Here is a 20,832-nt window from a genome sequence, read left to right as displayed (position 1 = left end):
GTCGGCGTCGGCGTCCGGACCTGGTTAAAGTTTTTGTTGCAGGTCCTGTATCTAACTTATTACTTGTCCTATCTTCACCAAACTTGCATGAATGATGCATCTGGACCTACTAATGGACTTGAGAGACTTGGATGCTGAATCTGGGCCATGAATTTCAGATGCTGGAGGAGGTTAAGGTGTTTGGAGCAGGTTAAAGTTTTTGTTGCAGGTGCCCTTTGATAGCCATTTCTAAGTTACTACTGGTCCAAACTTCACCAAACTTGCATAGATGGTGTGTCTTATGATACTGATGCACCTGACAGGCTTGAATGCTGAATCTGAGCCATAGGTTTCGGATGCTGGATGAGGTTAAGGTTTTTAGAGCTGGTTAAAGTTTTTGGAGCAGGTGCCCTCTGATGATTATATCTTACTTACTACTGGTCCTTACTTCACCAAACTTGCATGGATGGTGTGTCTTATAATACTTTTGCACCTGACAGGCTTGAATGCTGAATCTGAGCCGAAGGTTTCGGATGCTAGATGAAGTTAGGTTTTTCGAGCAGGTTAAAGTTTTTGTTGCAGGTGCCCTTTGATAGCCATTTCTAAGTTACTACTGGTCCCAACTTCACCAAACTTGCATAGATGGTGCGTCTTATGATACTGATGCACCTGACAGGCTTGAATGCTGAATCTGAGCCATAGGTTTCGGATGCTGGATGAGGTTAAGGTTTTAAGAGCTGGTTAAAGTTTGTAGAGCAGGTGCCCTCTGATGATCATATCTTAGTTATTACTGGTCCTAACTTTACCAAGTTTACATGGATGGTGTGTCTTATGATACTGATGCACCTGACAGGCTTGAATGCTGAATCTGAGCCATAGGTTTCGGATGCTGGATGAGGTTTAGTTTTTTTTAAACAGGTCACATGTTTAATATATGTAGGTAATAGCACTATTTCAAACTTGCATATATGATCTAACTATAATATAAATGAATGGCAGAGGTAGCTTCAGATGCAGAGCCTGATCTCCATTATCAAGGATGCTAAAAAATATATCTTAGTTATTTCTGGTCCTAACTTCACCAAACTTGCAAGGATGGTGCGTCTTACGATACTGATGCACCTGACAGGCATGAATGCTGAATCTGAGCCATAGGTTTCGGATGCTGGATGAGGTTAAGGTTTTAAGAGCTGGTTAAAGTTTTTAGAGCAGGTGCCCTCTGATGATTATATCTTAGTTATTACTGGTCCTTACATCACCAAACTTGCAGGGATGATGCATCTCATGATACTGATGCATCTGACAGGCTTGAATGCTGAATCTGAGCCATAGGTTTCGGATGCTGGATGAGGTTTAGTTTTTTGGAACAGGTTACATGTTTTATAGATAATAGCTTGCATAATTGATTTAACTATAATATAAATGAATTGCAGAGGTAGCTTCAGATGCAGAGCCTGATCTCCATTATCAAGGATGCTAAAAATTCTCCTACCTCACTCAAACCTGCTTGATAGATGTGTTTGTTGTTAAATGATTTAACATGATTCCTATGATATAGTATTCTATGATATGATACACTATTGTTTTATATGATACAATGTAATATCATACATTATATTGTAAAAAGTTATATGATATGATATGATATTGTATCAATTTTTTTGTACATTATTATATGATATTGTATTATGATATTGTTATGTATAGTATTGTATATTATTATACAATATTGTAGAATATGATATTGTATAATATATTATTTTATCGAATGATATTGTTTCATATTATATTGCAATATATGATATTGTATCATATGATACGATATTGTATATTATAATTATAGCATATCGTATGATACAATATTGTATAATATGATATTGGTTTATATAATATATTGTTATATAATACATGAAATTGTATTATATGATATTATAAGATATCATATAATATGATATTGTATAATATGATATTGTATCATATGATATGATATTGTATAAAATGATATTGTATTATATAATATCGTACTGTATCAGATGATATTGTATCATATGATATGAAACAATGTTTTATCAAACTATATTGTATCATATGATACAATATTGTGTATCAAATATGATACAATATCATACAATACAAAATTATACTATATTATACAATATAATATCATATGTTACAATATTGTGATGTATTATGTGATATGATATAGTATCAAATAATGCTATATTGTATTTATATTAGATATTATGATATTGTATTATGTGATTAAATACAATAATGTATAACATGATACAATGACATATTATATGTTACAAAATCATATTGCATCAATATTTATTACAGTATTATATTGTATTAAATGATATATATTGTAAGTATCATTGGATGCAATATCATATTTTATATTATTGTATTGATAAACATTGTATCTTATAATAATGTATGAAATGAACATAGGATTATCATACAATTTTTTTACATATGATATACGATATTGTGTCAAAACAGTATCCATGAATATCCAAGATCATTAACTATGATTTTCATATCATATGATAAAGGTGGTTTTAAAGGTGATGCCTCATAAAGTTGATGCCTCGTCTCGGTGAGCTTTGTAATCTGTGATTACCTATGTTTTCAATTATATACTTGATATTTAGCATAATGTATCAAAATGATAGATACAGTGATTGATTTGATGTTTTTGTAGTATCTATTATATTTACAAATAAGTAAAATACATAACAATGCATTGTGCATGCAATTTTTATATTTATTTAAATTATTAAAAAAAGTCATTACGTGGTAAAGCCTTGTCGCCGACATTTTCACAATTATAACACTAACACTATTTTCATGAGTACCGTATATATAGAAAACAAACACTTTTAATACAAATCAACAATTACGTTTTTAACCGACCGTATCTGAACTCAAAATCATATTATTAAATCAAGCAATTTTCTCTTGCCTCGCCGCAGACATTTTTGACACCTGTATATCATTCATGTTTATAAAACAAACATATTGTTAATACTTGTTTAAACAATTCACTTGATTCCCATTCGTATCTGATCTGCCAATTATGTATTATAAATACATCGATTAATTTGGTTTCTCTCGCCTCAAGCGTATAATTATTGTTTACATTTATACCCGACATTCGGAAGCCATGTTTAAAATCCCCGGGTGTAAATCATGTGACCGGCCAATATGGCCGCCTAATGCATGTCGACTGTACAGTTTTGGATCAAAAAACGATGACCGCTGACCGTGTTAGACAGGTGACCGCTCTTTAGAGGGCTATTATAAAGGATTTTTCATCGGGAGGAAATAAAATGACCGCATACGACAGGTGACTGCTTAATAGGGGTGACCGCTACGGCAGTTTTGACTGTATGAGACTCCTCGACAAGTTTGTGTATGGGCTTTGGTACTCAGGTGACTGTTAAGGCCTATTGGCCTTTTGTTATGGTCCTTGCAGTGGTTTAAGTATTTTAGCACAGATCTAATCAGTGAACAGCCCCTGGAGTTATTTAACGCTTTATTTTCCAGAATAAGAGTACTCAGAGTTGGCCTGTTGGGATAGGCAAGATTCTGATTGGTGCAAAGAATAAGGTAAGTGTAACAGATGTTTTGTGATGTCTGTTTGGATATGAGTGTATTTCAATCGTGGTGTAGAAGTGTGAATGTGTAATTATTACACCTGTATTTTCGGGTTTACTTAGCGGGAGGAGCAGTTTGTGGAACAGCTGAGGGTGGTCAGGTGTGAACAGATCGGACCGCTGTCAGCCGCCAGCATGGAGAGTGGTTCCTATCTTCGTGGATACGAGTACATTGTCCGGTAATAGTTCCCAATATCACCTTCTTTGGATATATTCTAACACTTTAGCTCTCAATGTTTGCCTACATTTGTATTCTTTGATGTCTCTTTATTTTCTGGTCAAAAGTCAATTTTAAGAATTAATGAAGTGGATAATACTGAAGATGTCATTATATTTCTCGGGCATCAATGTTCGCAGAGTTTGTGTAATCCATGTTTTTGAGGATGCATGTTTTCCTTGATGTTGGCTCTTCCAATACATATTTTGATACACACCTGGTTTTGTTGATGGGCCAAACAATGAAATCTAAAAAAATGATGCTCAATGAATATTGACAAAACCGCCATGAATATATAAAATTTGAGACTTGTCTTGGACAGGTATTACTATATGATGCTCAGTTATGATAATTTTTTTCTTTCAGTGAATGTAAACATCTTTAAATTGACATTTCTTGCAATGATGTATGATGTAAATTGATATTTACAAGGTACATGTGTGTTGTTATTTTCTATAAATTCCTGTGTTTAAACAAACAACAGACTTCATATGCTGAACGAGATCGAGGAGAGCTGTCGGTGTTTACTGGGAATAAGAAATACGGAGAATGAGTCGGAAAGAACGTCAACAGCGGAACAACTGCTGAGGCAGTGGGAAACAAGGTTCCAGACCGTGCAGGTCAGTTATCTGTGTCAAATCACTGCAGGTCAGTCATGTGTGTCAAAACACCACAGGTCAGTCATCTGTGTACAGTCACTGCAGGTCAGTCATGCATGTCAAATCACTGCAGGTCAGTCATGTGTGTCAAATCACTGCAGGTCAGTCATGTGTGTCAAAACACCGCAGGTCAGTCTTCTGTGTACAGTCACTGCAGGTCAGTCATGCATGTCAAATCACTGCAGGTCAGTCATGCATGTCAAATCACTGCAGGTCAGTCTTGTGTGTCAAATCACTGCAGGTCAGTCATGTGTGTCAAAACACCACAGGTCAGTCATCTGTGTACAGTCACTGCAGGTCAGTCATGCATGTCAAATCACTGCAGGTCAGTCATGCATGTCAAATCACTGCAGGTCAGTCATGTGTGTCAAAACACCACAGGTCAGTCTTCTGTGTACAGTCACTGCAGGTCAGTCATCTGTGTCAAATCACCGCAGGTCAGTCATCTGTGTACAATCACTGCAGGTCAGTCATGTGTGTTAAATCACCGCAGGTCAGTCATCTGTGTACAGTCACTGCAGGTCAGTCATGCATGTCAAATCACTGCAGGTCAGTCATGTGTGTCAAATCACTGCAGGTCAGTCATCTGTGTACAATCACTGCAGGTCAGTCATGTGTGTTAAATCACCGCAGGTCAGTCATCTGTGTACAGTCACTGCAGGTCAGTCATGCATGTCAAATCACTGCAGGTCAGTCATGTGTGTCAAATCACTGCAGGTCAGTCATGTGTGTCAAATCACTGAAGGTCAGTTGTGTGTCTCAAATCACTGAGGATCAGTCATGTGCCAAATTACCGAAGGTCAGTCATGTGTGTCAAATCACTGCAGGTCAGTTTTGTGTGTCAAATCACTTCAGGTCAGTCATGTGTGTCAAATCACTGCAGGTCAGTCATGTGTGTCAAATCACTGAAGGTCAGTTGTGTGTCTCAAATCATGTGCCAAATTACTGAAGGTCAGTCATGTGTGTCAAATCACTGCAGGTCACTTTTGTGTGTCAATCACTGCAGGTCAGTCATGTGTGTCAAATCACTGAAGGTCAATCGTGTATCAAATCACCGAAGGTCAGTTGTGTGTGTCAAATCAGTGAGGGTGATTTGACACACATGACTGACCTGCAGTGATTTGACACACGACTGACCTTCAGTGATTGACACACAAAACTGACATTGTCATGTGTGTCAATCACTGCAGGTCAGTCATGTGTGTCAAATCACTGCAGGTCAGACACGTGTGTCAAGTCTCTTCAGGTCAGTCATGTGCCAAATCACATCAGGTCAGTCATGTGTGTTAAATCACTGCAGGTCAGTCATGCGTGTCAAATCACTGAAGGTCAGTCATGTTTGTCAATCACTGAAGGTCAATCGTGTGTGTCAAATCACTGAAGGTCAGGTTTGTGTGCCACATATCTCTGTAGCTGCAGGTCTGTAGCTCCAGGTCTGAAAAAATTTGGATGGATGACCTAGGAGCTATAGCGCCACCCATTGAAAAAAATTGTGATTTTATTGCACACAAAAACATGCACTAGTTTTGGACTGATTAACTTTATTTATACGTAAATTCTGTGAAAACAATTAGTACCATTAAATTCCTTGTGCAATCTACTTATGATATCATCTCTTTAATTGCCTCTGATAGTCTTTTAAAGACCATTACCAGCCCTGAAAGTGAAGTGATGCAGTTTGTTTACATGTAAATATGGCTACTCTCAATCTTGATGTAAATATACCATTCTTGATTTTCCGAGGTTGGTAGCTTGTTCGAGAGAAAGTCTGAGGCAAGTAAAGAGATGATCTATATCAGACCAGTTGTAAATTGCATTTGGAATTTAATGGTACTAATTGTTTTCACAGAATTGCGTATAAATAAGTTTAATAATTTTAAGTTTCCCATCTTTTTGTATTTCTGCTATAGGGATTTTTTTCCCTTTAAATATATGACAGCTAGTAAAATATCACGAAATGATGAAATTTAAAAAAATGTTTACCTTTGAGGTTTGGTCCAGGGATATTAATATCAAAGTTGATTTTTTTTTTTTTAAAATGACATAGTGTGATATATATTGTCTAAGTAAAAATATTTTTTAACAAAACACTTTTAAAAATGCTAATATGTTTTTCTTAATGCTCTGTCAGTTAATTCTTATTTTAAAATCCATCGCCATTTTGAATAAATGAACTATTAAATCACACTTTTTCTTTGGCTCTATGCATAGTTTAAAATACCAGAAAACGATGACGATTAGGCGCCGTTTTAGCATTTTACCTTATCATATTCAAATAATCACAATTTCTCAATCAATAAATTTCCATGTAATATTAATTTTGAATAGAAAGACATTTCAGAAGAAAGTCATAACTTTGCACCTATGGCTGCATGAAAAAAAAAAAAGATGTGCAAAGTCATGCACACTCGAAATGCAATCATCCTTGTTAAGAAGGATGAGATTCATGCTTTGCTGCAGAGGTATTTCATTCACTTAAATATGTTATAATAGAGAAAAAGATTAGCAATTTGAAGACCAAATAACAAACAGTGCACTTGTAGCGAGTATTTATAATATGCTACTAGACTTTGTCCCGTGTGTGCAAGGATTTGTATTGGATATGATATCGGACATTTACGAAATAGATGCATCAACATACCGTATTGTGGACATTTATTCAACCAAACTTTAAGCCTACAATAATGCTATTAATTTCACTACACTCTGCTTAGTTAGAATAATCTAACTGTGTATAGAGAAACTATACAGACACTGTTATTTGCATGGATTTATGATGCCCCCATTCCAAAGGAAAGGGGAGTATACCGTTTAACTCTTGTGTGCTTTTAATCTTGGATGCTTCAAATTTTAAGTCCTCTTTGTTTAATCATGCCATGCAGTTGGACTCATTTTTCATAAAAGACTCTGTGCGGTTTTATGCATTTTTTGCCCCCAAAATTAAAGTTTTATAAAGCGCTTTATAAATGAGGGTGAAGATAGTTAGAGTCATATATAAATAAGGGTGCAAAGGTAATCACCACAGTAACGTCATAATATAGGAATGACATCCTGAAGATTGCCTAATTATGATAAATTCATGTTTTATAGCAAAATATGGGTGTTTTCCGGTGGTTTTTCGACTGGGAAACATTGAGCGCTGGCTTACTCAAGTGCCATTTTTAAGTATAATGTGTATAATTTTCTGGAAAAAAACATGTTAAAATCTTACTTAGCAGACCTGTGCTCTATACTTCCGAATGCAAAATATAAAGCAAGAATGAGAATATTTTCATCTGTTTGCATATTTGCAGGAATAAGGTCATATAGTTGACGTCATAAATAAATAGCGAATGAGCAATGGTGGTTAAAATCAAGATTAAAGTGATAGGCGTCCACTGTACAATGATTTCTGAAGATTTGATTTTTATACGATACTATTTAAAAATTGGGGGCAGATATTAGACCATACCGCATATACTGTGTAGTGTTGTTACGATAGTCGCCGACTATCGAAAAATCGTCGCTGAAGGCAGCAGGTTGGTGACAATCGATAGTAAGTCTTTATCATCGATAGTCACTAAAATTCAGTCAAGTGACAGATAACCTTTTATTGCGTAGCAATATCCATAAAACGACTAAAGAATTATTATACAGTGACCACCTTGCTTTGTGATCGGTAACTTCGTCAGAATTTCCTCCGAAAGAGAAGTTGAAGTTACGATCGTGTTAATTAAACTCAAACGCAATAAAATGATAGTTATCAAATTCATAAGACGTTTTCACAAGTTCAGTTAACCCTTTTTGTGATTAGGAACTTGCAACTGTCTTTCCTACATGGGTTACAAAAACGGGTGATAGTGTGCATTGAAAATTACAACCGATGTTTATTACTTTTCGTGCTGATATTACAATTACAGTTTAAAACTTGTAATTAGCTCATTATACTGCCAAATTATTGCTAACATAATCATAAAAACCCGTTTGTTTTTTTTTTTTTACAGTTGTCTACAAAATTAAACAGATCCGCTACAAAGCGGTTATAATCGGGTCAAAGGGTTGCACTAATGCCTCCAAAATACACACAGAAGTACAAGGACTGATTTTATTTGTCATTTTACTTACAGAAGTACAAAACATTTAATGTATAAAATGTGTGAATGTATCAGATCAATTACATGTAAATTTATCAAAAAATTTGATAAGTTTTTAAAAATTTTAGAAAAGGTTTTATCGTTATTGACTTGCTTCTAGTCCAATTTAAATTAAAAATTTTGCCCTAGGTTGGTCCCTAAGTATAATATTTTTAAATACATTTGAAGATAAGTTCATAAAAATTATGAATTAAAAAAAAAAAAAGGTGTTTTCTTTGTTTGATGCTGGTATCTTTCACTCATTGACAGGATGAAAAAATTTGATCTTTCTTAAAATTTGAAAGTTTACATAATCGATTTTTTAATCGATTGTGAGCTGCCGATTCAATTTGATTATCGTTAGTAAAATTGGTCCGATTTTACAACACTAATACTGTGGAATCATTAGAATTCGTGGTGGCTCAATTTTCGTGGTATTCGTGGGTAGCCCTTCCCCACGAATTTAAATCCTCAACGAAAACAATTTTAGAAAGAGTTATCTTTGTTGCTGAAACAGAAACCGACGCATCCACCAAATTACATCCCCACGAACTAGCAAAGAAATTAATAATCCACGAAAATTGGCCCCCACGAATTTAAATGATTCCACAGTAGTCCTTTGATATCAACTTCATGTTTAAAGTTGACTGCTTATTATACCCCCGGCTCCGAAGGGGTATACTGTTTTACCCTTGTGTGTTTGCTGTCCGTCTGTAACAAAAATTTCTTTCACATTTATCTCAGCAACTATTTATAGCAGATGTTTAAAATTTTTACACAGTGTTTGTTAAGGCATGCCATATTGTGGGATATATTTTTGTACCAATCAGACGTCAACCTCCTGTTAAATGACGACTTTGCTTATTTTTTAACCAAAATTTTCAAACAAATTTCCGTCAAAGATTTCTCAGCAACTATTTACCACAGATGCTTGAAATTTTTACACATTATTTGTATAGGCATGTCATATCGTGGGATATTTTTTTAGGTATGCCATATTGTGGGATATATTTCTGTACCAATCGGATGCCAGCTTTCTGTTAAATGTCGACTTTGCTTGTTTTGCATATTCACATCAGAGCAGGGGTATCACTAGTGAGCATTGGCTCACAGATATCTTGTTTTGCATACAATGTATTATATTCTTCATTACAACTGTAGGAAAATTCACTATATCTCCTCCATGTACTGTATTATTAACTTGTACAATAAAATTACCATGAACTCTGTAAAAAAAAGTGTTCAAAATAACATGGTATATTACTGTTGTAATAAATAATATTGCTTTTTATTGTTCAAGTTCTTTATTTCAATTAAGTATTAAATTTATTGGCATTGGCTACTATATGAACAAAATAACTCATATTACAAATTGACACACAAAGATATACAAATAATTTACAATACGCAATTTTTCATTTAATTCAAGTTATGATTTATCAACAAGCCTCCAATATATGGGGGCGGGGCCACACAAAGTCAATAAACAGAAGACTACACACGCGCATAAGGTCTTACTGTATATGAAAACATCCTATATATTTACGTTTAAATCTATAAAACCTACAAAGTTACCATCATACTGTAAGACAAAATATCATTACAATTATTTCATTTTATTTCAAAGGTCTTATGAAAAAAGTTTAAATGAACTTGCAAAGTGACAAATCTTAAAAAACTATCATTTTAATAATTTTTAGAGCACAAATTCGTTGTTAAAATGATTTTGCCAGAGGTAGTGTGAAAATTTCACTTTTTTAAGGTGATACACATCTAAAATATGGAAAGAGTATGTAGTGATGATATTTTGATGTGATGAGTGATTCAAGAACTATAATTATGGGGGACGTGTATTCTAATTAGTGCTTTTGGTGGAATGTGGCTTACGCTAAATCAAGTACATTGCTAAATGCCATGCATATATATATGTATAAGAATAGTCACATTCAGGAATACGCTAATTCAAATCCAACTTCTTCAAAAACTAATTTCCACCAAATTTTGTACACGCTTAATATAATAGTTTACAGTATTGTTTTAATCTCTTCATATTAATTTTTTTCAATCTAAAGGCAGATCCTCTGTATACTGGTGTTGTGTTGACTGAACTATGTCCTGTATTCTCCTCTGTGTAGCAGTTCGTATTTTATGGAATGGATATTGTCTGAGTGACTGTTGGTATGAGTACAGAGCAGCCTGGAGGTTCCCTGTGATCTGTTGACAGATCCCCAGTATCTCCCAGGAAATGTCTCTTTGTAGATTATGTATATCCATTCCCAGATCATGGTGGACTAGGGCCCGTAGCTCATCTAGAGCTGCTTGTGATAATGTTGTACCAATGTGTCTGTAACACAAGAACTCTAGAAAGTGTAACATAACAAGGAATGGGATTTCTGATGTTAGACGTCTGTTCCCTTTAGAAGACTTTTGTTCTGGTAGAAGTTCACTGATATAACTGATTGTGTTGTAAAGTATCATATTTCTTGGTGCAGCCTGTCTGAACATACCCCAAACCTGTCTCTCTACAGGCTCAGTATACCTCGAGATCGCTCTGTGTACAATTTGATGGTACATCAGATCTGGCCGTGCTAACTTGAACTTTATCATCTCTATAACAGATAAAGCTTCCCTGTATCTGAGTGTCTTGTAATAATACATGGCAATGAACAACATGTCAGATTGAAACCCAAACTTGGCTGCTAATATCAGCATAGAGTTGGACAGTTTGTCTGCAATATACATCTGTTTGTTGACACCTGTATTAGTGTACATATTTTGTAATGCAAAAGCAGAACACTGTAAAAAAAAAGATGTGTACATCTGTAATGTAACAACTTTATATTGTGACAAGGGTGTATGTACCAACTGTTCTATTGTATGGATGGCTTTGGTACACATGTCTCCTTGAGATACATCTTTGGTAAACTGAACAGGGGACCTTATGACAAGTTCTATATAATTATCAGTTTCAGACCTAATCATACTCTCATCTGTACAAATAGAAAGTCTGGGATTGTACAGGACATCAATGATGTAGGACCTGATAGAGGAACTCTGTAACAGACAGGCCAGACCTTTGTTGTACAATTCATGTAACTGTAGGAACAATCTGTTTTGTGCTGAGCCATGGACCTTTGTCAGAAACATGTTGTTTTGTGGGATGAAAAAGTTGGGACATATCCCCTCATAAACCCATCTAAGGAGGAGTTTGAAGCAGACCCAGAAACCGGCCAGGAGGTTTTGTGGACACCAGTGAGGCAGTGTATTTTTTTGAATCGCCCAGAAAACTGTTGTCTTCATGTGATAGGAACACAACAGTTTATTGGTTTCTTCTGATTGTTGATTTAAAACTTCTTTTAAGAAAATTTTTAACAACCCATATATCAAAAGCTGACAGTGGTTCATTGAGTACACTAGTTTATATTCTGCCCGAGAAAAAGAAATTCTCCATTCTTCATTTTCATGTGGTCCTAATGGGTGTCCTATTGCTACAAAGTGACATCCATTTCTGACAATGTCATCAACAACTTCAGGATCAGGCCATAAGTGACATCTGTCTATCCATGAGGAGGCAGATTGAGGCCAAAAGTCACTAACGAAACAGTAGGCACTGTCATGTTCTTCTCCTGCTACTTTGGCAGTTCCACAGGGTCCATGTACAGTAGAATTAGGAATTACTGCTGAACGAGATAACTGTCTCCATATAGAACTAGATATATAGACTCTGTTATTCATTCTGACACATGCTGCTTGGACAGACATACCAAACATAAGTGTTAATGGTGTCAGTTTCTGAAGTAAGGTGAATCCTGGTGGACTCTCAGAGCTGTCAGAGAGAATCAAGGTTGTATTGGCTGTGTTGTAATACTCAGACTGAGACCTGTCCATGATCACTCGGTGGTCGTTTGGCCAGTACATTGTGTCAATATCTGATCCCTCCAGTCTGAACCCTTCTCTTGTACTTCCACTCAACATCTTAACGATCACATTATTTGTTATCAGTCCGTTCTCCACCATCTCCTTGATGTCCGATGTCTCCCTCCTGATAGCCACCTGTTGTGTGGTCCCCACTATCTCACACAGTCCCACAAACACAGACTCCGACATGTGCTGCAGTCCCTGATGTCTGTCAAATTTGATATGTAAACAATGAATGCTTGTCATTTTGTTTTCTTATTCATGCTATACGTGTAAATAACTAAAAAATGTCTAAATTTTAAGATCAATTCTATGTAAAGAATCAAAATTTGGTGATTACGCATAGTCACAGATTTTTTAATACTTTACAGTTTGATAGACTTTGATGAGTAAAAAAGTTCAACACCATTAATTTGTTGCTATGTGGCCCTGTTTCCATGTTGACAGAGGGTAAAGATGTAAAAATGGCAATTAAATGCTTACCGGTATTCAAGAACATATAAATTGTGAGTACATGTATTTGGCAACAATTTAGGTTATCTAATGTAAAATATTTTTTTTTCAAATTGTCATTTTTCAAGAGATAGAAATACATTTGTGGAGAAACACATATTTTTAAAGTGTTTCCATGGTAACTAAACAGAAATTTCAAATTATGATTTCTTCAATATATTTGAATTAATTTCGAATGCAAATCTAGAAATTTTTTAACATAGCATGTGCTTGTCACGGACTAGAATAACTGAGAGACTGCCGAAAATCATGCTACAAATTGATATGGATTAAAAACATATTTAGAACTGAAAATGATTAAAATCATTAAAAAATGGGGAAAAAAATATTATATGATTCTTACCCTCTCCTTCGTTAGATTATATTAAGAAAATAATAGCTATGTCCACAGTTACATGAAAATTGTTACAGGTGTATTTCTCTGAAATAATTGATTGGGAGTTTTGAAAACTTGCATTATTTAAATTCTTAATCATTTTATGTGATATGAAAACAATACATCAGACATGGCCAGTAAAGAATGACTCTCAATGTAAGATGGCCATTTTATTGTCTAATAACGTAAAAACAAAAATCTCCGATCACCTTCTTTAATGGTTGGTCACACCATCCTGGTTTAAACATGGCTGCAGCAAGGACCACAGTGAATTAACCGTGATGCTGTAACGCGGAAAGGATTAATTAACGGCGTGGGAGCGCAGTTAAATACGGGGTCCGCGTTGATGGTACTTAAGGCAAGTTTTGTAATTTTTCCATCGTTAACATGGTTACTATGGCAACGGTTACCCCTGGCAACCAACTCTTAGTGTCTGTTTTCATTTGATAAATAGATGTTGTCATTAGATAGCAATACCGGCACCAAGTTTTTGCCCCTAAATAACACTATCTTGAACAGTTTTGGTCAAAGAAGGCCACATGCTATTTTTGGTTTAACCCCATATTGACCCTATGACATTTTGTATTAAATTTGTGTATTACATGTACATGTAAATAAGTGAAAAGACTTGTCATGTTTATATGAGTTATAATAGGGAGGAAGGTGTCTTTTTTTTCCTAATGTATTATGATGCATCAAATATAATGTAGGTCATGACCCTATTGGATTGTGCTGACCCCATGAAACAGGAAAATACCAAATATCTTGAAAACTGTTGAGATCCCCACCACTAAACCATATATATTCTTGTTTCTAATGTCATTATGATGCATCAAATGGTGTAAAGTGCATGACACTCAGGAGTTGTCTTTGAACCACATTCCTCCTTTGAAATAGGAAATGATGATATAGTTTGATAACTTTTGAGATCCCCATCCCTAAACCATATTTATACCCCCGCAAACGAAGTTTAGGGGGGTATATTGGTTTCACCCTGTCCGTCTGTCTGTCCGTCCGTCTGTCCGTCTGTCCGTCTGTCTGTAGACGCAACTTTGTCCCCCCTATAGAATTTTTTATTACTGCATGGAACAGTTTGAAAATTTGTACATATGTTGAACACCATCTGAAGATGTGCACCTGCAATTTTTTTTAAGATCAGACAAGATTTAATGATTTTATGACAGTTTTCATATTCCTTATTCTATATATTGTACACTAATGTTGAAAAGTAAGGGAGGTAATCCTTACAGATTTTATTAATTAATTAATAGAAAACACTCTAAAATATATTTATATAAATACATCCAGATGGAGTTTTTTGTCTTTATGTCTTAATTAATTAAAAAAAATTTATTTTTTATAAGTATTCTATCAACTGACAATGCAAAGTTTTTGTTTGTCAATGATAAATTCTTAGGAGCTAATAAGAACATCAAAGACAAGTGTGGCTGAATTCATTTGTCCCAAGGGAGCCATTATCTGAGCCATGGTTCAGATGGAGCATGTGTTTAGGGGAAATTGATAATCTGTAAAATTGGTGATGGTTTTGGGGCTATTTTAAAACTGTTTCATGTAAACCAAAAGGTCTATCATAATAAGGAAATAAATAATATAATTATTAATAAAGAAGTTAAACTTTTTTTAGAGGTTGTTTAAATTCATTTGTCAAGTAAATTGATGAAGTGACCCTATTGGGCATTAATTTAAATGAAATTCAAAATTACTGATATGATTGTAGTGTTTTGGCAATTTTAAAATTGTTTGTAATATTAAATTTTCTTTTTTACATATTTTTACATAGTATGGTAATTATGGTAATGTTTTGGGATTTTATTAAATTTAACAAGATCATCAAAGAAAATCATAGTCCTATGGGATCAATTTTCTGATATGGAGTTCCATTGTGCCATAGGAGAAAGTGAGGAAAATTTGAAACAACTAATTGCATCTGTCAAGACTCTACTTAGAAAGATATTGAAAGTTTTATCAACAGAAGAGCATTGCTTGGCTACCAGTATTTCTATTCACTGCAAAGGGAGGGGTTATTGTCATTTTGTTGGTTTTTCTTTAAATCAATTAAATTAAAAAAATATATCATCAAATAAATACATTTGTAAATGTATTACTGTTATAGATATGTATTTACAGTGAAATTCTGACAATTTTGATTTTAATTTTTCTTTGTTAACTAACTTTTTTTTTTTTTACAATTCTAGAAAAATTTTTTTGTATGTGTTCCAAACCTTTCTTATTCAATTCAATTATTTGTCCCATTTGAAATTAGCCTAGCGGGGGTATTAGTCCCATTAGGACAGTTCTAGTTATTATTGCTATTTGTGTCATTTCGCATCAGATGGTATGTACAGGTAACTCGAGATAGCTCGAAGTCCATGGGACCAAGGAAAAACTTTGAGGTATCAAGAGTTCAAGTTTTCAAGAGTTCAGAATTTTCCAGGTTGACCGATGGGTTTTAAAATTAGTCTTACCAGATGTTATGATTAAGCCATTTTATTTAGTGCTAACCTTACGCATGTGCTTAAACAACGTTTTCTTTTCAGTTAAATATACAGACCTGGGTATTTTTAAAACTAAATTCAAAGAAATATTGAATAAATTCATGATACACTATAATTATACATTTTATGCATCATCTTATGATCAGATTGCTCAGTTCGACTTGACTGCGAGACAACATATCTTAAGTTAGATAAATGAGTATCAACATGATCACCCATTGTTTCCACTGTTAATTATAGATTAGGTTTCGATATGGTCAATCATCAAGCAATTATCACCTTGCAGGACAAGTGTCGCCTGAATAAACAACCCGTGACACAGGTCCCGTGTCTAATGCCTGGAGCCATTTCAATGACCAAGTAGGTGTTAATTAGGTAACGCTTGGATATAAACAGCCACTTGGAGGTATCAATAGTAAAAATTATGAATAACAGGACTGCAGTTTGCCTTGAAGGGATCGAGGGTTTCGAGAGATCAAGAGTTCGAGAAATCAAGAGTAAATTTGCTTAGTTATATAAGGAAAAAAATCAGGACCCTAGACTCACTTCGAGCAATCAAGAACTTCGAGCGACCAAAGTTCGAGCCATTGAGAGTTACCTGTATATAGGTTATGTCCCCATGGAGACACCTTGACTTTCCAGAAATGAAAATGATAAAGTATTTTATCTTATTCATATGTAGTGTTTTACCCATGTGGGTAATTCTGAGCCTAATGATGGCCATGCTTTGTTTAGGAGACTTTACAATTACCTCCAATGCATGTAACATTTTGTTAATCTTTAAAATTGAAAAGCAATTTCCAATATCATCTAGAGAAAAATACCAATCAAGAAATAATTTAAAATTTGCTACTGTACAAATGTAAGAATTACCGGTAAGAGTCTGAATCTTTAGGACCATGTTTAAATGGGGGGGGGGGGGGAGGACATTTAATTTTAATCATTTATTGTTATTATTAGTTTAACTTGAATATATTAGTTATTGATCACTAGGTAGAAAATAAGACTTCTGATCATATCTCAATAGATCATTTGTCATGCAAAGTGTAATGTGATTTTTTTTCTTACAAAAACATTTTCTACCAGGTTATTTAACTTTTTAGACCCCAAATTATTCTTTGATTTTTATAGACCATTCCGCAATTAAAAAGAGTGTAAATGTAAGTTTTTTTTAAATTAAAGCAAAAATGAATGGAAGGTTTTTTTTAATTTTAAGAAAAGAAATGTCATTTTAGTTACAGTTTAAGGATGGATAAATTTTCATTTTCTTTTTCTATTTGACTACCACAATTTTAAATTTTTAAAACCTTATTGCATATCTATAGGACAGCCCCTATCATATCCCAACATATGATGTGTCTATTCATTAAATCAAAAGAAAGGCTTTGGGATCTAGGTTTTTTGTAAGGAGTGTTAAACATCAATTTTCTGCTACTTGACTTCCTGGATGAAATTCAAATACTCAAAACCTTATTGCATATTTATAGGACAGCCCCTATTATATCTATAGGACAGTCCCTATCATATCCCAAGAGATGACATAGCTACTCCATAAGTTATAAGAGAAGTTCTGGGAACCATACTTTTATATAAAAAAAAAATTGTTGCCCACTGACCCCCACCCCCGCGATAAAAAAAAATTCTGGGGCCTGATCACACATCAAAATGACACCCTTTTCATATTCTAGTAGATCATTTGGCTACTGCAGAATATGTCGACTTCTTGAAATCAGACTCTTAGTTTAAAAAAATGTCATTTTTCAGCCATTAGATGACCCCCCCAGGACAAAATTGAAATTTCTGAAACATTATTGCACATCTATAGGACACCCCAAAACATATACCAAGGGATGAATTGTCTATTTCGAAAAAGAGAATTTTGACGAAGCAGGTTTTTTATTATTTGACTGCCAGGACTACCAGAGAATTTTTGAAACCTTTTTACAAAACAACATAACACCCCTAATAAAACTCTTAGAGGTCAGAGGTCAACATAACACCCCTAATAAAACTCCTAGAGGTCAGAGGTTAACATAACACCCGTAATCAAACTCCTAGAGGTCAATTTGCTGGTTTATAAGATGTAAGAGCAAGTTGAGAAAGTAATACTTGACAGACGGACGGACGGACTTGGGTAACAACAATATACCCGAACTTTCTTTAGAAAGTGCAGGTATAAATATTAAGAAAATTGGTGACTATGCGTGGCCAGATCCTTATATAAATCTTTGATTTTTACATAGAATTGATATTAAAACAAATAAAGATATCTTTTTAAAGCACTTACATTTCAGTGGGGAAAGACTCCATTTTGAATGATGTGAAAAATTTTCATGCTTTATAAATGGCAAAGAAATGTACTTCCTGTTGGTCAGGATATTTTCTTTAAGGGTGTCAAGGGTTCTTATGGTTTCTTCCAAAATGAGAACATGTATTTACAAATGATTCCAGTTTCAGTTTTTGTAAATGTTTTTAGCAATGAGCACAAAGCTGAAACAACTCATATATAGGCACCAGTACATAAGTACATAACCATTTGATTTTGTTACATCCAAATGCAGAGCTGAAAGTCATGGCCGATGTGTCTTTATGTTGTCAAAGATTTTGCATTGGGCATTTTTTGTTTGTATATAATGCATAGTCCTGAGTCAGAGTATGTTTGATGTTACTTTTCTCTTTGCTTAGAACAAGTAAAAACTTTAATAAAGTTAAAAAAAAACTTTCATTAAGCATAAAACTTTATAATTTCATTGCAACTGAGGAACATGACAATGCAGGTGTATCAACACAGCAAAATACTTTGAACTGTAATGATTTGTGTGGCATATATAGAAGTTATAGGAATAGCAGCGATGAATTTCAAAGTAAAACACTGTGGACAAGGCCTTTTACAATTTTTGTTCAGATTTAGTTTATTCAGCCATCTACTGATGAATAAAACAAATATATATTATAACAGTGACTTGATCCGGAGGGTCAGATCACGTCGAGTTGTCGGGAGCAGATCATCAGATCTAACGAGACAGGAATCATCGGTTTTGTTCTGATGATCTGGTTCTGGAAAGAAAAAATTATCATTTGTCCTCTCTGTATCTTCTTTCTTATTGAGAAACATTGAAAGTTTTAACTTCACACAAAGATTGCTTATGACCTTAGGGTGGGTCATGATTCTGAGGATGGTCATTTGAGCAAGTTCAAGGTCTTTGTAAAAAAAAAAAAAATGCATAATTCCTGCATAGGTCATATCTAATTGTAATGAAAAAGTATTAGAAGCTTAAATTTGAAACAAAGATCGCCTGTGACCTAAAAATATATCCTGACTATGAGTTTTGGTCATTTGCGCAAGTTCATGGTCACTATAGGAAAAGGTAGCAGCATCAATGCTGGAGTAACCAGTAATACAGCTTTTTGCATGTCCCATGTGCAGAAAATGTTAAAGCATTTGCAGGAGTCAGAATCTATTCAGAGGAAAACCATTTTCCATGATGAACAATGGATTAGGTTTATGAGCAAAGACAGTAGGTTGACAGTTGTTGAAGTGGTCACACTGTATTTTGGTACAGAATAATTTGATACCTATTCCTCTACAAAGTGGATCCGTTTTTTGATTGTTTCAAGGTGAGGACTGAGGACTACATGGTTATCGTACATAGCGAGATCACTGAAACACAAGTTGCATTCGGGATCAAATGATGATTTACAGGTGAACTCAGCGCATCTTAAGGAATCCAAACAAGGCCACTGTAGACATCAGTATATCGGAATTATGTGTAAAAATTCCTTGTTGCAGTGATAATTCCATATCGAATAAGATATTGGTGGAAATAGATTTAGACTAGTCCAGTGAGACTTCTTTGCCATTTGTTTCCATTTAGCAGGATTTGCAGTCTAAGTCATTTCTTCTCCAAGGCAGAAGGGTTAGAATTCCTTGTAATAAGTGATGGTAACAAATCCTTAATGGTTTGGTAAGACAAATTCAATGAATTGTAGCAGTAAGCAGCACAGTACATGAGGGTATAATTGGTGGTAACTTAAGGATAATTCTTCATTTGCGTGAATCTTACTTTTAATAGTACATAGTTTGAGTTGAGGATAAAACTGAGCTTGACATTGGTGCACCTATCTTACTGGAAGTTTCCAAAGGACTTTCTTCATGGAAGGGCAAGGCTTGAGATTGGCTGTCTACGTTGGGAGCCAATCAATTGAATTTGGCATCTGAAAACGAGACAAACGTCAGCTATAAGATTAGTCTTTCCAGGAAGATGTTTTGAAAGGATGCAGAAATTGAATTTTACAGAGCACAAGGTAAATTGTCTCCTTAACTTCTTGATGGAAAGTGCTTTAGAGCGTCCTCTGTGAATGATTATCACCGTGGTGTCGTGTTACAATAAAACAAAGGTGACCGCATAGAAGTGAAGCAATCACAATAGGGTATAATTCTCATACCTCTTACCATTTCTTTTTCTTCTTCCTTTGGCAAATCTTCGGGCCATTTGTCGGTATATAGTTGTATGCTGTTGGCAGCTTTAGTGTCGCAAGAGAAGGAAACTTCTTTCCACTGTTCTAAGGAATCACTTCTGTATATTTTCTTAACATTCAGCATTAATTAAGAAGATATACATGATGATGTAGTTCACCGTTTAATGATGCAACAAGTAAGATACGAAAGACCCCCTGGTATTGGTTCATGTGAAGCAAAGTTAAGATAGCCTAGAAGTTGTAATATCTCACATCTAGTACATCCTTTAAGCACTGAAAGTCTAAACATTTCTCTTATTCTCAGTATATCGTGTGACTTCAGGATAATTCCAAGGTGTCATGGGACCCATTGTTTTGTTTTTGGTAAGGGGAACATTGAGCTTATTAAATAACATGGTAAG

At 34.6% G+C, this 20,832-nt stretch overlaps 2 protein-coding genes across 8 annotated transcripts in view; one reads left to right on the top strand and one right to left on the bottom strand.

Annotated features, from left to right (window-relative positions):
* LOC128175947 (serine/threonine-protein kinase ATR-like) overlaps positions 1 to 20,832 on the top strand; it is a 129,741-nt gene that overhangs the window by 83,401 nt on the left and 25,508 nt on the right. For all 7 annotated transcript variants that reach the window (XR_008242737.1, XM_052841871.1, XM_052841872.1 and 4 more), the window contains 3 exons: positions 3,532 to 3,594; positions 3,705 to 3,820; positions 4,343 to 4,478. Coding sequence is in view for 6 of the 7 variants with exons in the window: in XM_052841871.1 (XP_052697831.1) it covers positions 3,532 to 3,594; positions 3,705 to 3,820; positions 4,343 to 4,478 (315 nt within the window). In the remaining variant the exon portion in view is untranslated. The remainder of the gene's footprint in view (positions 1 to 3,531; positions 3,595 to 3,704; positions 3,821 to 4,342; positions 4,479 to 20,832) is intronic.
* LOC128175951 (uncharacterized) lies at positions 8,770 to 13,300 on the bottom strand. The gene has a single exon (XM_052841884.1). It carries the CDS (start codon positions 12,791 to 12,793, stop codon positions 10,691 to 10,693), a length of 2,103 nt encoding a protein of 700 aa, XP_052697844.1. The 5' UTR covers positions 12,794 to 13,300; the 3' UTR covers positions 8,770 to 10,690.

The sequence above is a fragment of the Crassostrea angulata genome, chromosome 3, assembly GCF_025612915.1.
Source record: "Crassostrea angulata isolate pt1a10 chromosome 3, ASM2561291v2, whole genome shotgun sequence".
NCBI lineage: Eukaryota > Metazoa > Mollusca > Bivalvia > Ostreida > Ostreidae > Magallana > Magallana angulata.
The sequence above is the reverse complement of the archived record's forward strand: the minus strand, read 5'-3'. Positions and strand labels throughout refer to the sequence as shown.

Bases quoted from the DNA above. Each gene is read 5' to 3' on its own strand.
- LOC128175951 (XM_052841884.1), bottom strand. From the start codon at position 12,793: ATGACAAGCATTCATTGTTTACATATCAAATTTGACAGACATCAGGGA.